The sequence below is a fragment of the Aegilops tauschii genome, chromosome 7 (genome assembly GCF_002575655.3).
Source record: "Aegilops tauschii subsp. strangulata cultivar AL8/78 chromosome 7, Aet v6.0, whole genome shotgun sequence".
In the NCBI taxonomy this organism is placed as follows: Eukaryota; Viridiplantae; Streptophyta; class Magnoliopsida; order Poales; family Poaceae; genus Aegilops; species Aegilops tauschii.
In genome coordinates this window covers 638340620-638360586 of record NC_053041.3, presented here as the reverse complement: position 1 = coordinate 638360586, position 19967 = coordinate 638340620, and the positions used below count along the sequence as shown (strand labels likewise).

General features: G+C 47.7%; 1 protein-coding gene across 1 annotated transcript; it reads right to left on the bottom strand.

The window, feature by feature from the left end:
* Positions 1–239: 239 nt before the first annotated feature.
* On the bottom strand, positions 240–1322 carry LOC109737141 (BTB/POZ and MATH domain-containing protein 2-like). The gene has a single exon (XM_020296355.1). The coding sequence runs from the start codon at positions 1320–1322 to the stop codon at positions 240–242; it is 1083 nt and encodes a 360-aa protein (XP_020151944.1).
* Positions 1323–19967: the final 18645 nt, after the last annotated feature.

The window sequence follows — 19967 nt, the reverse complement described above, 5'->3', positions numbered from 1 at the left end:
GATGGAAAGGTACATATCAATACACACATAATTTAACTACCTAGCTAATAGATGCAGTTGTTTTACAGCAGCCCGTTCCAAATTGTTATGAAAGGGGAAGTGCATATTTCAGTTGAACAGCGGATTACATGCCCACCAGAACCATATATTGGACAAATCATCTCCTAATCATCAAGGACATAAACAGACGATTACAAAATATGGAAGAGAGCAAGCAATTGCATTAAGATGAACTAGTACTACTTAGAAGGCAGCACGCCGAGGAGCATGTCCTTCATAAGAGTGGGGTAACTGCTGCAGAGATGTTCAAAACCTTCCGTCTCCACAACCGCCCTCAGGTTCGCCGGATATCGGAGAAACTCATAGCACGCCTTCTTCAGCCCGTCACAGTGGTGCAGGTCCGCAAGGGCCAGAATGGTCGTCGCTGTGCCCACACGGATGTGCTCGCACAGCTTCTTCTCGCACATCAATCTCAGCCTCCGGAGGTCGTACCTGTCGGCCGCGACGAGTAGGTGCTGCAGCAGGACGCCTTCGTTTTCGTCTGCCGCAGGGAAAGGTAGCGTGTCATCATAGATGAAACCGAGCATCGCCTTAAACACCGTCCCATTCATGTCATCCACCTGAACCACCGTCGGAGATGTGCCTTCCTTCATGGGGCCGAAGAGGGCCGCCCTGAAGACGGTAGAGCGGGCCGCAAGGATGCACCGGTGGGCGGCCAAAGCCTCGTTACTGACCTGGAAGACCACATCTGTACCCTCTCCAGCCAGGAGAAGGTCGGTGAAATTCTGTTGCATGTCGGAGGGCGGCACCGTGATGAAGGGAGAAGTGGTGGTGGGGATCACATCCCCCGCCACAACGATGACATCACACCGAATTGTGAAACTATCGCCCTTGAGGTGTTTCTCCAAGGCCTCTCTTTTGATGAGCTTTTCGTGCGGGATGTGGTTCCAGTCTTGGAACTCAAATATTTCCTTAGCATGCGCATGGTTGCATGCCGTCGCCGGCTGGTCAGTCCCATCAATGAAACTGAACTCGAACTGCGCCTTCACAGGCTTTCCACCTTCCTCGGCGAGGTAAAGACAAAGTGATCCCGGGCCATCCATGTCATGGTTTTTGCGGCCATTGGGGTAGTACAAGATACTCCAGCGGCGGCCCGCCACTGTGAAATAGCGAGAATTGATGGCGATGGATCTGTTGATGCGGGAGTAGCCTTCCACGACGAGCAAGTGGTATCCTATAGTGCTGTCGCTGGCGGTGGTAGGGGAGGTGGGAGAGCCCAGGAGTTTGCCATTGGCGATGACAGATACACCGGCGAAGGACATGATAGATTAATGAACCTGCAACAACAAGTGATGAAGCTATGACGTCGCACATATACGATCCAGCGAGAGAGATGGCAATTCACTAGCAAATCCAACAAAATATAACATTGCAAATGCACAGGTGAACAATTCACTAACAAACCAATTTCATATTTTACAGTGCTGAGATCGGTTCAAAATTTTGAGGATTGGAGAGAGGAAGTGCAAGTAGCTAGCACCTGTCCTGCAGTGCCCAGATCAGCGCCGTGCTTGCTGGATGCTGCACCGCCGAACTGTCGCCTTGCCGGTTGCCTTCCTGTCTTGCGCCGTTGCGCGCCTGCCGCCGTTGCGCTGCTGCCGCCGTCTGCTGGTCCGCTGTAGCGCCGCCGCCGTAAGGTCCTAGTGCTAATACTACTACAATTGTATTGGTCACGAGTCGTGCGGTCGATCGTATGTCCTGCAGTGTTGCCAGCGTGGAATGCTCTGGGCTGGCCTGCTGGGCCTCAAAAGTTTCTGGACACTTTTTCTGATATATATTCTGTTGGGCCAATTTCTCATGGTGTGGCCCATCCTTCCCAAAAACTCTTTTGGGTCTGCCTTTGGGGAGTGAAAAAAAAACTATGGCACACCAGTGAGGACTTGTCCTCGTTCTTGTGCTTATAAAAAGATGCACGCGATGATGGACACTCCGCTAAAATCCTGAGAGCTAAGAGCATCTCCTACGCTGACTTGTACATTTGCTCCGGGATCCATCTACGGAGAAGAAGCATTAGTCCCCGGCCACGGATGCGGGAGCCAGCCATCTAACGATAGCCGCATATAGCAAACTGCCTCCTGTCCCGAGTTTAGGTTTTCTCCACCCCTTGCCGGGACCGCTGCCTGTCCGCCTCGTCCCCGGTGGCCTTAGGGTCACGGAGTTGCGGTGGATCCCAGCCCTTATTGGTGGGAGGGCTCCGTTTTTAGATGTTACTTTCAATTTTTTTAGGGCTTGTGTCCTGATCAGAAGGCGAGATGATGGCGGCCTCCTGAAGATGGAATAAAATTCTTTCTGCCTAACCCCTATTTCGGTGGTGCCCCTAGCACCGTCGTGGGCGTGTGGAGATCGGCCTTCGGCGGATCTATCTTTGGTGGATCTGTTCGTCGTTCGCCGACGTTCATCTATCTTCAGGTTGGATCCTTTTAATCTACGCTACTCTTCATCGGCGACGGTTGCAGTTCTGGTATGTTGATCGTATGGGGCCTTTGCACGATGACCTCCAGACTGTCTACTACAACAAGTTTTACCCGGCTCCGATGATGTAGGGACGATGACGGTGGCGCGCCTACGGTTCGCTTCAATTGTTGTAGTCGTCGCTAGATGGTCTATAAATCTGGATGTAATTATTATTTCTGGTGTTCGTTGTACCGTCATGATTGGAGATGAATATATAGAAAGTTTTCTCGCAAAAAAAGATAGCCGCACATGTTCATTTACATTTTAAACGAGTTTCAACGAAACAAAAAAAAATTGATGCAAACTCAAACAAATAGGACGATATTAACTTAAAATTTCATAGTTTTTACATAAAACTGGACGAAACTAAAAACCTACAAAACTAATCCTACACTACCCTATACTTCACGGTGACCTCATAGGTCATGCCGGGCTGGCCAGGTGCTCCCTCGTCATCATCACCAGATTGTTTTCGTCGTCGTCGCAGTTGGTCTTCGTGCAACAGAAGGGTGCGGCGTCACGGCAAGGTTTTCTAGCAGTAGCCTGACACTCGCAGATGATCCGCTCGGCTTCCTCATGCGTCATGTGTAGTGCGGCCACGGCCACCGACGACATGGGCGGGGGAAAGGGCGGCGAGCCTTAGAGGAGGCGGCACTGGTGAAGGCGATCTCGCTGAGAGACCACTTTTCGCCATACTTGGCCATCTCACCGTTGAGGCGACGGAGATGGTGCTTGACCGTCTCAGCCATATTCACGGGCAACGTCCATAAGCAATTCTAGACCTCATCGTCCTCATCGACGATTGTCACCGTTGACATCCTAGAAGCGCTCCCACAAACGTCCGATAGAAATGTCACTAGAGCAGATCTAGATGATGAGCGTGGAAAGGAAGAAAAAGATGGGGAAAGAGGAGCAAGAAAGAAGATGAGGAGCAAGAAAAAGTTCCATCTTTGTGTCTATAGCTTCAATTGTTGTAGTAACTAGCTATGTTACCACTTTCATCTATTTCTTCATTTATTGCATGCCGCATCATCTATTTAACCTAGATATGTGTGATGTTACTACCTATATTACTCCCACTGTGGGTAGTCTAAGCTAGTAGAACAACAAAAAACATGTTAGCACTAAAAAAATGATTAAAAACCAGTGAAATTTGAGGAATGAAATTCGAATGGTATCTGGTAGGCCAAAATTCATAACGGTGACATCGATGTCTTTTGAGAAATGAATATTTGACACTACAAAGATGGAACTTTTCAAGAATAAAAGCATGCGTATTTCATGCAAGAGAATAGAAAAAAGCATGAGAAGAATGATGCATGAATTAGCGAGCAGATAGGACAGTAGGAACGAATGAGCGGAATGAGATAAAAGAAAGTAATTAGGCAGGAAAAAATATATAAAAAAAGAAACAGGAGACGAACATCAGAGAAGTACAGGAGAGGGATGAAGGAACAAGAAGATAAACATTACACTTACATCGGTTGAACCGAGTATGTAACATAATGTGGGATGTAAGACATGTGACATAGACGTATTCGTATATAACAAACATGTATACTGCCCTGTATTTAGAAACTTTAAGAATTTCCATCCATTTTTCAATCATTTTATGTCCAAAAATATGCACGAATCACGGTGCATATAGACGACAGGAGGCGTTTCCGCTAGTGTGTTCCCCCACACTTATTTTCCCTTGCACATTTTCAGCATGCATATGGTGGCCCTCATGATTGATTCATATCGTGGCTTAATTCTAGTTCTAGGGAAGTGTTCCATACCCTTCTTTACTGAAATTTTATATTCCTTCTTTCATGTCAATAACGACACATATGGTTCGCACAAACAGTCTATCAAGTATTATGGGGCAAAACGGATTGCAATCAATATCAAGTACAATAAAATCAACAGGTACATAGTTCCTATTTGCAAGAATAAGAACATCGTTAATTCTACCCAAAGGCTTTTTAATAGTAGAATCCACCAAATAGAAAATAAGAGAACATTCATCCATATTGGTAAAACCTAGTACATCACATATAGATTTTGGAATGGTAGAAACACTAGCACCCAAATCACATAAAGCATTGCACTCATAAATTTTAATTTTAATTTTAAAAGCTAGAACTAGAAGTTTCAGTTACTAGAAAATTATATGATGAGTGGTAACCTGCCATTAAAATTAAAATTAAAAATTATGAGTGCAATGCTTTATGTGATTTGCTAGAACTAGAAGTTTCAATTCCTAGAAAATTATACGATGAGTGAGAACCTACCATTAAAATTAAAATTAAAAATTACGAGTGCAATGCTTTATGTGATTTGAGTGCTATTGTTACCACAATTTCAAAATCACTATGTGATGTGCTAGGTTTCACTAGTAGAAAACAGGCTTTGGTTCGGGCCTGGCCAGCCCATTAGTCCCGGTTCTGCACGAACCGGGACCCATGGGGGCATTCGTCCCGGTTGTTGAGCCCAGGGGGCCGGCCGGGGCCTCGTGGGCATTGGTCCCGGTTCGTGTGGACCCATTTGTCCCGGTTCTAGGCACAAACCAGGACCAATGGGCCTCGCTCCTGGCCCACAGCCATTGGTCCCGGTTCGTGGCTCGAACCGGGACAGAAGGGGGAGCTTTAGTCCAGGTTCCAGCCACGAACCGGGACAAATGAGTTGCCTATATATACCCCATCGCCGCAGCAGAGCACTCCACAGTGCTCTGTTTTTTGCTGGCCGGCGAGGGGAGGGCATTTGGGTGCTCTAGCTCACCTCCTATGCAGATGAGGTGTTCGATGAAATGCCCGAGCCACACTATAGTTAAGCTTTCTCCTCTCGAAGCTCGACCTTTGAGCTCCATTTTTCCCGAGATTTGTCTAGGTTTATATTAGCGGTCCGTCACGCCCCGTCCCCGTCTTCACCGCCGTCGATCGCCCGCGCCGATCTCGTCGCCGGCACCACCATGGCGAGCCTCTTGTTCTTATCTTCTTTCTGAAAGAAAAAAATTCTTACTTTACATAGATACCTGTCTAATTTTCTTACTTTTTACACACATAATTATATATAATGCACGCAGATGAACCGACAATGGATGTACGGTGAAAGACACACCTCCGAGTACATTAAGGGCGTGCATGATTTTCTCGAAGTGGCTGAGGCAAACAAGCAGAATGGTTTTATGTGTTGTTCATGCCCTAAATGTGGGAATACGAAGTCTTACTCTGACCGGAAAATCCTTCACACCCACCTGCTTTACAAGGGTTTCATGCCACACTATAATGTTTGGACGAGGCTCGAAGAAATAGGGGTTATGATGGAAGACAGCGAAGAAGAAGAGGACGATGACAACTATGTGCCCCTTGAATACGGTGATGCTGCAGCGGGGGAAGCTGCTGAAGATCAAGAGGAACCAGACGATGTGCCCCTTGAATACGGTGATGCTGCAATGGGGGAAGCTGCTGAAGATCAAGAGGAACCAGACGATGTGCCCGATGATGCTGCAACGGGGGAAGCTGCTGAAGATCAAGAGGAACCAGAAAATGTGCCCGATGATGATGATCTCCGCCGGGTCATTGTCGATGCAAGGACGCAATGCTAAAGTCAAAAGGAGAAGCTGAAGTTCGATCGCATGTTAGAGGATCACAAAAAAGGGTTGTACCCCAATTACGAAGATGGCAACACAAAGCTCGGTACCATATTGGAATTGCTACAGTGGAAGGCAGAGAATGCTGTGCCTGACAAAGGATTTGAGAAGGTACTGAAATTATTGAAGAAGAAGCTTCCAAAGGATAACGAATTGCCCGACAGTACGTACGCAGCAAAGAAGGTCGTAGGCCCTCTAGGATTGGAGGTGCAGAAGATACATGCATGCCCTAATGACTGCATCCTCTACCGCGGTGCGTACAAGGATTTGAACCCATGCCCGGTATGCGGTGCATTGCGGTATGAGATCAGACGAGATGACCCTGGTGATGTTGACGGCGAGCCCTGAGGGAGTCCTGGATTAGGGGGTCCTCGGACAGCCGGACTATATCCTTTGGCCAGACTGTTGGACTATGAAGATACAAGATTGAAGACTTCGTCCCGTGTCCGGATGGGACTCTCCTTGGCGTGGAAGGCAAGCTTGGCAGTATGGATATGTAGATCTCCTCCCTTGTAACCGACTCTGTGTAACCCTAGCCCCCTCCGGTGTCTATATAAACCGGAGGGTTTTAGTCTGTAGGACAAGAACAATCAGACCATAGTCTAGCTTTTAGGGTTTAGCCTATACGATCTCGTGGTAGATCAACTCTTGTAATACTCATATCATCAAGATCAATCAAGCAGGAAGTAGGGTATTACCTCCATCGAGAGGGCCCGAACCTGGGTAAACATTGTGTCCCCCGCCTCCTGTTACCATCCGCCTTAGATGCACAGTTCGGGACCCCCTACCCGAGATCCGCCGGTTTTGACACCGACATTGGTGCTTTCATTGAGAGTTCCACTGTGCCGTCACCATAAGGCTTGATGGCTCCTTCGATCATCGGTAACGATGCGATCAAGGGTGAGGTTTTCCTCCCCGGACAAATCTTCGTATTCGGCGGCTTCGTACCGCGTGCCAACTCGCTTGGCCATCTGGAGCAGATCGAGAGCTATGCCCCTGGCCATCACGTCAGGTTTGGAAACTTGAACTATACTGCCGACATCCGCGGAGACTTGATCTTCGACGGATTCGAGCCCATGTCGGGTGCGCCGCACAATCACGATGAGCATGATTTAGCTCTGCCGTCGGACAGTGTTCGGGAGATCACACCTGCAGCTACTCCGGCCCTCAGTCCGGAACAAATTGCGCCATCTGAGGACGGGTGGGTGGACCCCGCCACGGAGGCTGCACACTCAGCGGCGATAGAGCCAAATACTGGCTTCACCTCCTCCGAGACACGTGTTGCCGAATCGTTGGTTTCGTCCCCGGCCATGGACTCCGAGCCGCTTGCGTCCGTGCCTATTGAATCTGATTGGGCACCGGTCATGGAGTTCACCTCCGCGGATATCTTCCAGCACTCGCCCTTTGGCGACGTGCTAAACTCACTGAGGTCTCTCTCCTTGTCAGGAGACCCTTGGCCGAACTATGTCCGGCTAGAATGGGATGCGGACGACGAAGAAATTCGCTCCCCACCCACCACCCACTTAGTAGCCACTGTCGACGATTTAACCGACATGCTCGACTTCGGCTTCGAAGACATCGACGGTATGGACGACGATGCAGGAGACGAACAAGAACCACCGCCCACAGGGTGCTGGATTGCCACCTCATCGTATGACATATACATGGTGGACACCCCTAAAGAAAACAATGACGAGGAACAGAAGGATGCAGCGAAGGATAGCTCCCTCGAGAAGCAACCAAAGCGACGGCGTAGGTGCCGCTCCAAATCCCGCCTCGGCAAAAACAGCGATAACAGCGCAAGAGAAAATAACACCCCAGTCGACTCTAGGGGAAACCACGACCATATTGACTCAGCGATAGAGCAGGATGAACCAGCGAACGGCGAACATAGTACGGATCCGCTGTCCGAACACGGCGACGCCGAGGATAAAGCTCATCAACCTCCCTCCGGAGAGGAAAGCAGTCCGAACGAGGATGCAAACATCATCCCGGAAAGGCACATGGAACAAGAGAACCTCCGTACAAGGCTTATTGCCACCGCGAGGAGTCTGAAGAAGCAGAAGCAAAGGCTTAAGGCCGCGCAGAATACGCTCAACAATAGATGGAACAAAGTGCTTGACACTGAAGAAAAGTATGGTGGCACTCGCCACACAAAGAGCTATCCAAAGCGCAAGCTGTTGCCCGAATTCGATGATGAGGCCTTAGAGCCCACGCAGCCGAAAAATAAAACGGCCGATAGGTCGGATCGACCTCCTCGTGGCCGCGATAGAGCGGCTAACGAGACCGCACATAAGTCAGCACACGACCCACGCGAGGATTCACATCAAAAGGCCGGCATGACTAGATCCATCTACGGATCTAGGAAGCGCATTCCAGCGCATAATCAAAACCGAACACTACAACCGTCAGAACGCCATGACACAGCCAAATACAGGGGTGCGGCGCACCCCCTATATTTCACCGATGAGGTGCTGGATCACGAATTTCCAGAGGGATTCAAACCTGTGAACATAGAGGCGTACGACGGAACAACAGACCCTGGGGTCTGGATTGAGGACTTCATCCTCCATATTCATATGGCTCGCGGAGACGATCTCCACGCCATCAAATACTTGCCCCTCAAGTTGAAAGGACCAGCTCGGCACTGGCTGAAGAGCCTCCCCGAAAATTCAATTGGAAGTTGGGAGGAGCTTGAGGATGCTTTTAAGGCTAACTTTCAAGGGACCTATGTCCGACCTCCGGATGCAGACGATTTAAGTCATATAATGCAACAGCCCGGAGTGTCAGCTCGAAAGCTTTGGAACATATTTCTCACTAAGAGGAACCAAATCGTCGACTGCCCGGACGCAGAAGCCTTAGCAGCTTTCAAACACAGCGTCTGAGACGAATGGCTCGCCAGACACCTCGGCCCAGAAAAACCAAGGACAATGGCAGCCCTAACAAGCCTTATGACCCGCTTTTGCGCGGGCGAAGATAGCTGGCTAGCCCGTAGTAGCACCAGCGACCCAGGCACATCCAAAGTCAGGGATGGCAATGGAAAACCACGACGCAGTAAAAGCAAGCATCAAAATAACGAAGACATGCCAGACAACACGGCGGTAAACGCCGGATTCAGGGGCTCTCGACCCGGTCAGCGGAAAAAGCCTTTCAAAGGCTGCAGAGATGGACCGTCCAGCCTAAACAAGATTCTAGACAAATTATGTCAGATTCATGGCACCCCCGATAAACCTGCAAATCACACCCACAGAGAATGCTGGGTCTTCAAGCAGGCCGATAAGCTAAACGCCGAACACAATGGGAGGGAGACACCAAGTGAAGACGAGGACGAGCCTCGCCAGCAAAGCACTGGGGGACAGAAAAAATTCCCACCAGAGGTCAAAACAGTGAACATGATTACGTGACGAAGAGGAGAAGCAAGCATGTACTCCGAGACACACGCGCCGTAGAGCCAGTCACCCCTAAGTTCAACCCCTGGTCGGCCTGCATGATCACTTTTGATCGCAGGGATCACCTGACAAGTATCCGGCATGGAGGATTGGCTGCCTTGGTGTTAGATGCAATAATCAACGGATACCATCACACACGAGTCCTTATGGACGGCGGCAGTAGTCTTAATCTGATATATCAGGACACAGCCCGCAAAATGGGGATAGACTCGACAAGAATCAGCCACAGTAATACTACCTTTAAGGGAGTAATACCAGGCCCAGAGGCCCGCTGTACGGGCTCTCTAGTACTAGAGGTTGTATTCGGTTCTCCCGACAACTTCCGAAGCGAAAAGTTAACCTTTGATATCGCTCCATTCCGAAGTGGCTATCAAGCACTACTCGGAAGAGCAGCTTTTGCTCATTTTAATGCAGTACCGCATTACGCTTCTCTTAAGCTTAAGATGCCCGGTCCACGTGGCATCATCACAATTAGCGGAAATATCGAGCGTTCCTTACGCGCGGAAGAATGAGTGGCGGCTTTAGCAGCCGAACAGTAAACGGCCTCTCCAACCAGAATAAATGATCGGTCGTCAAGACCGCGGACACGGCTAGACGAGTCCGGCGCATCACTAGCTGTAACACATTAGATATACCTAAGATTGGTTCGATGGATTTACCCTCATAGGCGGTACCAGGGGCTTCCCGCATGTAAAAGGACTACAGTTCGGCTCGACCTTACTTATCTTGATTTTTAATGGTTTATTGAGAATAACCAATTTTTCGCACGACAACTTTCACCTAAGTTCTTCTCTTTTACATATGGTAATCGTGCTACACCCTTCCAGGATACGGCACAACGGAGACACAGGCACAGACGTGCAGCAGGGCACCGCTCAAAGGTTTCTTTTTAGATTAAGACCCTGTGTAAACCTTTTTTACTGTCTCTTGTTGCTTCACATCCTCCGAATACTCAGCATAACCGAGAGCGATGCTGACGTTATTGGCATTTCGGCACGTCAAAATGATGCACGTACCTGGACACTCAGGGATCATTATCAAGGGCATTATTCAGCCCAGTATATGTTGTAAAGACCGAATACCTTAGGGAGTGTTCGGTGTCGCGAGTTTGGCCTTATATGCAGCTCCGAATCATGTCTTTGGTCAAATGTTGGGTTTGCCCGGCTCCCGCGTTTTGCTACCTTACGTTCCGCTCTATCAGCTAATGTGGCACCGGGAGAGCTACTTCTATTGTGCCCTGGTTCATCCGGACGAGCACCTCAGTAGAGAAAGCCGAAAACTGACTGTCATGATAAAGCGCGAGACTGGTCAACCACTCGATGACTTAGCGGAATCTTCAGGATTCGTCCGCATTAACGAAGGGCCGTTTCCCGGTCATGTACGTACGCGCCCTGTATTCGGATGAGCGCAGAGGTACCAGGGGCTATATAGTAGTCCCACCATCAAACTCCTATGGCTAAGTGAAAGTGTTAAAGCAATATAGTCCGATTGCCACGTTCGCTGCGCTATCACCTCCTTAATGTACCAAGACGTTGGATCAAGTGTGAATACGCGTTTTTGCGAACACCCCTGCATTATATGCGTGGGGGCTGAAGCCGACGACTGCAAACTTTCAGGTTATATACATATATACATAAACGGCCGCACAGGAGGCATCATAATACTTTCAGGCAAAAGTATAAACACAGTCTTTATAATTTAATAGCATTGTTTTTACAATCGGGATACATGTCACTTGAACATGATACTCTTAGAGCACTGAGCCTCTATTACACGAGCGCCTTCTAGGACTTCTTCAAAATAGTGCTCGGCCAGGACCTGGCCTGCGGCCTGGCCTCGGGTTGCAATAGCGGTGGCCTCCATCTCCGCCCAGTATGTCTTAACATGGGCAAGAGCCATCCGCGCACCCTCTATGCACGGCGACCTCTTTATGGCGTCAATTTGCGGCACAGCGCCAAGGAATCGTTGCACTAGACCAAAATAACTATTCAGCCTCGGTCCCTCCGGCCAAAGGTGATCCACGACTGACCTCATAGCAAGTCCTGACAACCTATGGAGCTCGGCCCACTCGGCCATTTGTTCATTTAACAGCAGCGGACGCGTTGGAGTGCTGAACTGTGACCAGAACAATCTTTCCACTACATGATCTTTCTGATCTTTGAAAAACTTGGTCGCCTCAGCGGCACTCGCTGCTAAATCCAAGTACGCGTCTGCAGAACTCCATAATTTATCCAGAGGGGCATACTTCGGGTCCCCAAACCTCGTCCGCAACAAAAAGGGCTTCCCAGCCGCGATATCTCCGGCTTGACGGAGTTCCTCCTTCGCCGCTCTGACTTGCGAGCGTGTTTCCTTGGCCGCTTCCATGGCCACCTTCAGGTCCGCCGCCTTCGCTTGGCTTTCCTTTTCAAGAAGCTCATACCGGCCGGCGGCATCTTTCAGCTCAACAACCATCTTGGCTATTTTCACTTTGCTCTGGCAATGCACAGCCTGTTCGGCCCTTAGCTCTTCGACCGCCTTCAGGGCGGCCGCATCACTCTTCTTGGCTTGTTCCTTGGCCCGGGCAAGTTCCGCTCGAAGGGTCTCCACGGCGACAGCTCCATCTGCAGTCACAACATATTATAGATACTAGCATCATGCTCCTCTTAATATGTGTTGATCATAGGAGAATACATACCCTGTGCCTCGTCAAGCCGCTTGTTTACAAGCACGATGTCGGCATCTGCCGCATCAAGTTGCCGCTTCAGTTCGGCAAATTCACCAGTCCGGCTAGCCACCGGACCCTCGGCCCCCTGCAAGTAAAGGCAGCACGGTTATTACCTGGGACTATGATCCTCTAGTTGCCGTCTTGTTCGACAGCAACCAGAGTCTCAGGGGCTACTATCTGCATAGGACGCACCTAGAGTGTGCGGTACCGTCAAAATATATATTACTTTGCGTACCTCAAAGCCTCTCAGCAGACTCATAAAAGTTTCATGCAACCCGCTTTCGGAGGATGAAATCCTCTCAACCACCGTACCCATTAGCGTACGATGCGCTTCTGAGATAGCCGCTCATTCCAGAAGATTCATCAGTGCGTCTGGTCGCGCACCGGACGGTCCCGGACTCTTCCTGTTGCTCTCCTTAGGAACCGGATACTCCGGACTTCGGGCAGCCGAAGGGTTACCTTCTGGCCTTGGCGGATCAGGAGAAACCCTCCGTGAAGACACCTCAGGGTCGTCCGCTTCATGAGGCGGGGAGGCATGGGGAGGCGTTGCATGAAGCAGGATCCATCATCTCCGGAAGAAGATCCCCCGAAGACGAACTCTTTCAAGAAGGGCTACGATCCGGACTGCAAGACATATGTCTCGGTTATCATTCTCAGAAATGAAGCAGGATATATTTATCGAAAGTACTTTTGTTTACTCATAGCTCGGTGGAGGGCTGGTCCCCTTGCGGGTACTGTACGGTAAGGTTGCCCTCCGGGGTAGGACCCTCTGACAAAGGTTTCTTCCCTCGCTTGGAGACCATTACTTCCAAGTCTTCAGAGGCGGTCCTCTTCCTTCCCTGGGGAGAGGGAATTTTAGATTCTTCCCCCCGGTTATCCTCCTTCGCGGAGGCACTAATTCCCCCGGTTTGGATGAATAGTGAGTGAGGCTCGCTCTCGGCTTCTTTGTTCCTCCTTTTATCTTCCCCTGATGGCGCTTGATAAGGCACAAGCTCAAGCATCCTGGCTAGTACAGGATCTGGTGAGCCTTCGGGAAGGGGGGCCGGACACCTGATCATGTTCGCCTTTTTTATCCAGTCCTGGTCAAAAGGCGACTTTTCAGAATGATGTTGTGATAAATTAAAAGACAACATGTTCGGCCACGGAATTACTTACTTGAGTGTCTCGACGATTGCAATTCAGACCCACATCCTCGGAGGTCTGCGGACACTCTATTTGTGATCCGAAGAAAGATCTGTACATCTCTTCGAGCGTCACGCCGAAGAAGTGCTGAATAGTTCACGGTCCTTCCGGGTTGAACTCGCACATACGGAGAGGTCGACGTTTGCAAGGCAGGGCTCGACGAACTAGCATGACTTGCATTACCTTAACAAGGCTGACATCTCTCTCGAGGAGATCTCGGATGCGACTCTGCAATGTCGGCACATCATTTACTGGCCCCCAGTCCAGCCCCTTGTTGACCCATGACGCCAGTTGTGGCGGGGGCCCCGGGCGGAAGGCAGGGGCGGCTACCCACTTAGTACCCCGGGGAGCTGTGATATAAAACCACTCCCGTAGCCATAAACTGGACACCTACTGGAAGGAACCCTTTGGACATGGAACATCGGCGCCTTTGCTTATTAAGGCACCTGCGCACTCTGTGTGTCGCCCCTCAATCATCTTCAGCTCCACATTGAGGTCTTGAGCTATAAGCCGAAGTGTGGGGTAATGTGGGGGAAGGCTTCACACACGACGATGAATGATGAGATGCGAAGGATGGAATCCGGAGCCAGATCATGGAAATCGAGCCCGTAGTAGAACATGAGCCCTCTGACAAAGGGATCTAGACTAAAACCTAGCCCTTGGAGGCAGTGGGAGACGAATACGACACTCTCGCCAGGTTCGGGAGCGGGAATGACCTGCCCTCGAGCAGGCAGCCTGTGCGAGATTTCGCCGGTCAAATACCTAGCTTCTCTTAGCTTCTTGATGTCCTCCTCTGTGACAGAGGAGGGCATCCACCGACCTTGAAGGTTGGATCCGATATGATTGTAGGTCCGAAGCTCCTAGCCTGAGCCTTGGGTGTTGGAACTCAAGGTGGGGGAAGGATTCGATTGAGCGCGAGAAGAAGGGGACAAGCCTAGGCCCCTTTATAAAGAGGATGAATATCAAGCGTCCTCCACGTGGCGGTTTGGGACTTGCCTAAAGTCGAGGAGTCATACCAACAGGCACGATTGGGTTACCCATACCCGTATTGATGAGAATCCCATGAAAAAAGGGACACGTACGATCTTTGCTTTGACAGGACGTGCCAATAAAAACCGCCTCGCAACACGTGTAGTGGCAGGCTCGGAAAAACGGTTCGTCATGACCAGACCACTAGCAGTACGTCACGTTATGAAAAGCTGTCAGCAGATTAGATTTGTGGAAATATTATTCTCTCTACGGTGGTATGTGGAATTTGTTTTGCAGAGCCGGACACTATCCTTGTGTTCAAAATCTTCTATGGAGTATTCGGAGGAGGAACCCACCTTGCAATGCCGAAGACAATCTGCGCGCCGGACTCATCGTCATTGAAGCCTGGTTCAGGGGCTACTGAGGGACTCCTGGATTAGGGGGTCCTCGGACAGCCGGACTATATCCTTTGGCCGGACTGTTGGACTATGAAGATACAAGATTGAAGACTTCGTCCCGTGTCCGTATGGGACTCTCCTTGGCGTGGAAGGCAAGCTTGGCAGTACGGATATGTAGATCTCCTCCCTTATAACCGACTCTGTGTAACCCTAGCCCCCTCCGGTGTCTATATAAACCGGAGGGTTTTAGTCCGTAGGACAAGAACAATCAGACCATAGGCTAGCTTCTAGAGTTTAGCCTCTACGATCTCGTGGTAGATCAACTCTTGTAATACTCATATCATCAAGATCAATCAAGAAGGAAGTAGGGTATTACCTCCATCGAGAGGGACCGAACCTGGGTAAACATTGTGTTCCCCGCCTCCTGTTACCATCCGCCTTAGACGCACAGTTCGGGATCCCCTACCCGAGATCCGCCGGTTTTGACATCGACAAGCCCCGCAGGAAGAGGGTTCCTGCGAAGGTGATGTGGTATGCTCCTATAATACCATGGTTGAAAGGACTGTTCAGAAACAAAGAGCATGCCAAGTTGATGCGATGGCACAGTGAGGACCGTAAGAAAGACGGGAAGTTGAGAGCACCCGCTGATGAGTCGCAGTGGAGAAAAATCGAGAGACAGTACTGGGCTGAGTTTGCAGGTGACCCAAGGAACGTATGGTTTGGTTTAAGCGCGGATGGCATTAATCCTTTCGGGGAGCAGAGCAGCAATCACAGCACCAGGCCCGTGACTCTATGTATGTATAACCTTCCTTCTTGGATGTGCATGAAGCGGAAGTTCATTATGATGCCAGTTCTCATCCAAGGCCCTAAGCAACCCGGCAACGACATTGATGTGTACCTAAGGGCATTAGTTGAAGAACTTTTACAGCTGTGGAATGGAAACAGTGTACGTGTGTGGGATGAGCACAAATAGGAGGAATTTAACGTGCATGCGTTGCTATTTGTAACCATCAACGATTGGCCCGCTCTCAGTAACCTTCCAGGACAAACAAACAAGGGATACCATGCATGCACGCACTGTTTAGCTGACACCGAAAGTATATAACTGGACAAATGTAGGAAGAATGTGTACCTGGGCCATTGTCGATTTCTTCCGACCAACTATTAGTATCGAAAGAAAGACAAGCATTTCAAAGGCGAGGCAGATCACCGGAAGAAGGCCGCCATGCGTACCGGTGATCATGTACTTGCAATGGTCAATGATTTACACGTAATATTTGGAAAGTGTCCTGGCGGACTAGCTGTTCCGAATGACGCTGAGGGACGCGCACCCATGTGGAAGAAGAAATCTATATTTTGGGACCTACCCTACTGGAAAGACCTAGAGGTCCACTCTTCGATCGACGTGATGCACGTGACGAAGAACCTTTGCGTGAACCTGCTAGGCTTCTTGGGCGTGTATGGGAAGACAAAAGATACAGCTGAGGCATGGGAGGACTGGCAACATTTGCACGAAGAAGACGACATGCCTCCAAAGCAGTATGAAGGTCCTGCCAGCTACGCTCTTACCAAAGAAGAGAAGGAAATCTTCTTTGAATGCCTGCTTAGTATGAAGGTCCCGACTGGCTTCTCATCGAATATAAAGGGAATAATAAATATGCCAGAGAAAAAGTTCCAGAACCTAAAGTCTCATGACTGCCACGTGATTATGACGCAACTGCTTCAGGTTGCATTGAGGGGGCTTCTACCGGAAAACGTCCGATTAGCCATTGTGAAGCTATGTGTATTCCTCAATGCAATCTCTCAGAAGGTGATCGATCCAGAAATCATACCAAGGCTAAGGAGTGATTTGGCACAATGTCTTGTCAGTTTCGAGCTGGTGTTCCCACCATCCTTCTTCAATATCATGACGCACGTCCTAGTTCATCTAGTTGACGAGATTGTCATTCTGGGCCCCGTATTTCTACACAATATATACCCCTTTGAGAGTTTCACGGGAGTCCTAAAGAAATATGTCCGTAACCGCGCTAGGCTAGAAGGAAGCATCTCCATGGGCCATCAAACAGAGGATGTCATTGGGTTCTGTGTTGACTTCATTGCTGGCCTTAAGAAGATAGGTCTCCCTAAATCGCGGTATGAGGGGAGACTGACTAGAAAAGGCACGCTTGGAGGGGACTCAATAATATGCAGGGACGGGCATTCTTGGTCTCAAGCACACTACACAGTTCTACAGAACTCTACCTTGGTGACCTCGTATGTCGATGAACACAAGAACAGTCTACGCTCCAAACACGCGAAGCAGTGCGACGACTGGATTACATGTGAACACATCAGGACTTTCAACAGTTGGTTGGAAACACGTCTCAGAGGTGACAACACTGTTTGTGATGAGTTGTACTCGTTGTTCAGGGGACCATCTTCGACTGTATTGACTTACAAAGGATACGGGATAAATGGGAATACATTTTACACGATCGCCCAATATCAAAAGAGCACCAACCAAAACAGCTGTGTCCGCTTTGATGCAGCAACCAAGAGGGGAAAGGACACATATTATGGTTACATAGTGGACATATGGGAACTTGACTACAGACATGATTTTAAGGTCCCTTTGTTTAAGTGCAAATGGGTCTATCTGTCAGGAGGCGGGGTACAGGTAGACCCACAGTACGGAATGACAACAGTAGATCTGAACAATCTTGGGTACACTGACGAACCGTTCGTCCTAGCCAATGATGTGGCACAGGTTATCTATGTGAAGGACATGTCTACCAAACAGAGAAAAAGAAAAGATAAGGAAGCGAATACATCATACGATGAGACAAAGCGCCACATCGTTCTTTCAGGAAAAAGGGACATCGTGGGAGTGGAGGGCAAGACAGACATGTCTGAAGATTATGAAAAATTTCATGAAATTCCTCCCTTCAAAGTCAAGGCTGACCCAAGCATCCTGATAAACGATGAAGATTATCCATGGTTACGGCGCAATAAGCAAAGGACACAAGCGAAGAAAAAGTGAAGACTTTCTCTCCACAACTATTATGATGATACCATGCCAACTTTCAACCTTTCCGTAGTTCATTTGAAATGCCTGTTGTAACAGACGAGTTTCCGTATGGAAACCCTGATATCTCAAAACAGATTGTCCGTTTTGTACACGAAGTGCATCCAGTTTTTGCCGTAACCCTCTCAACTTTTTTGCACATGCTATGTGGGTGAAATGATGATACCATGCCAACTTTTTTCAGAGTTCATTTAAAATGCTTTTCAATTTCAGTGTCTTATAGCTCAAAATAACCAGTAAATGCATGAAAAATAACAAATGAAGTCAGAAAGGGTTGAAAATTGATGATGTGGCTTTGAATGGTGCATTTTGAACACAGAAAAACTCTGGAGTTCAACTAAGTTCAAAAAAATGAAATCCCTTTGTAACAGACGAGTTTCCGTATGAAATCATGATACTTCGAAAGAGATTGTCCGTTTTGTACACGAAGTGCATCCAGTTTTTGCTGTAACCCTTTCAACTTTATTGCACATGCTATGTGGATGAAATGATGATACCATGCCAAATTTCAACCTTTTCAAAGTTCATTTGAAATGCTTTTCAATTTCAGGGTCTTATAGGTCAAAATAATCAGTAAATGCATGAAAAATAACAAATGAAGTCAGAAAGGGTTGAAAATTGATGATGTGGCTTTGAATGGTGCATTTTGAACACACAAAAAGTCAGGAGTTCAAATAAGTTTTAAAAAATGAAATCCCTTTGTAACAGACTAGTTTCCGAATGAAATCATGATACTTCGAAAGAGATTGTCCGTTTTGTACACGAAGTGCATCCAGTTTTTGCCGTAACCCTCTCAACTTTCTTGCACATGCTATGTGGATGAAATGATGATACCATGCCAACATTCAACCTTTTCGGGGTTCATTTGAAATGCTTTTCAATTTCAGGGTCTTATAGCTCAAAGTAATCAGTAAATGCATGAAAAATAACAAATGAAGTCAGAAAGGGTTGAAAATTGATAATGTGGCTTTGAATGGTGCACTTTGAACACACAAAAATTCAGGAGTTCAAATAAGTTTAAAAAAATGAAATCCCTTTGTAACAGACGAGTTTCCGTATGAAATCCTGATACTTCGAAAGAGATTGTCCGTTTTGTACACGAAGTGCATCCAGTTTTGCCGTAGCCCTCTCAACTTTCATGCACACGCTATGTGGATGAAATGATGATACCATGCCAACTTTCAACCTTTTCAGAGTTCATTTGAACTGCTTTTCAATTTCAGGGTCTTTTAGCTCAAAATAATCAGTATATGCATGAAAAATAACAAATGAAGTCAGGAAGGGTTGAAAATTGATGATGTGGCTTTGAATGGTGCATTTTGAACACACAAAAAGTCAGGAGTTCAAATAAGTTTTAAAAAATGAAATCCCTTTTAACAGACGAGTTTCCGTATGAAATCCTCATACTTTGAAAGAGATTATTCGTTTTGTACACGAAGTGCATCCAGTTTTTGCCGTAACCCTCTCGACTTTCTTGCACATGCTATGTGGATGAAATGATGATACCATGCCAACTTTCAACCTTTTCAGAGTTCATTTGAAATGCTTTTCAATTTCAGGGACTTATAGCTCAAAATAATCAGTAAATGCATGAAAAATAACAAATGAAGTCAGAAAGGGATGAAAATTGATGATGTAAGTAGAAACCAAATAAAATAAAATAAACTTTAATAAAATATAAAAGTAGAAACAAAATAAAATAAAATAAAATAACATATATAAAATTTATGGACCTAAAATTACCAAAGTATTTTCTGTTCAAAACATTATAAGCAAAAAGAATTTCCTGAAATAAATAAAATAGCAACAGTAAGTATTTTGTTGTAAGTAGAAAAAAAAGAAGAAACTGGGAAAAAAATAAAAAAATGCCTCCTACTGGGCCACCACGGTCTGAATACGACTAGAAACCCATCCGTGAAGGAAATATGCCCTAGAGGCAATAATAAAGTTATTATTTATTTCCTTATTTCATGATAAATGTTTATTATTCATGCTAGAATTGTATTAACCGGAAACATAATACATGTGTGAATACATAGACAAACATAGTGTC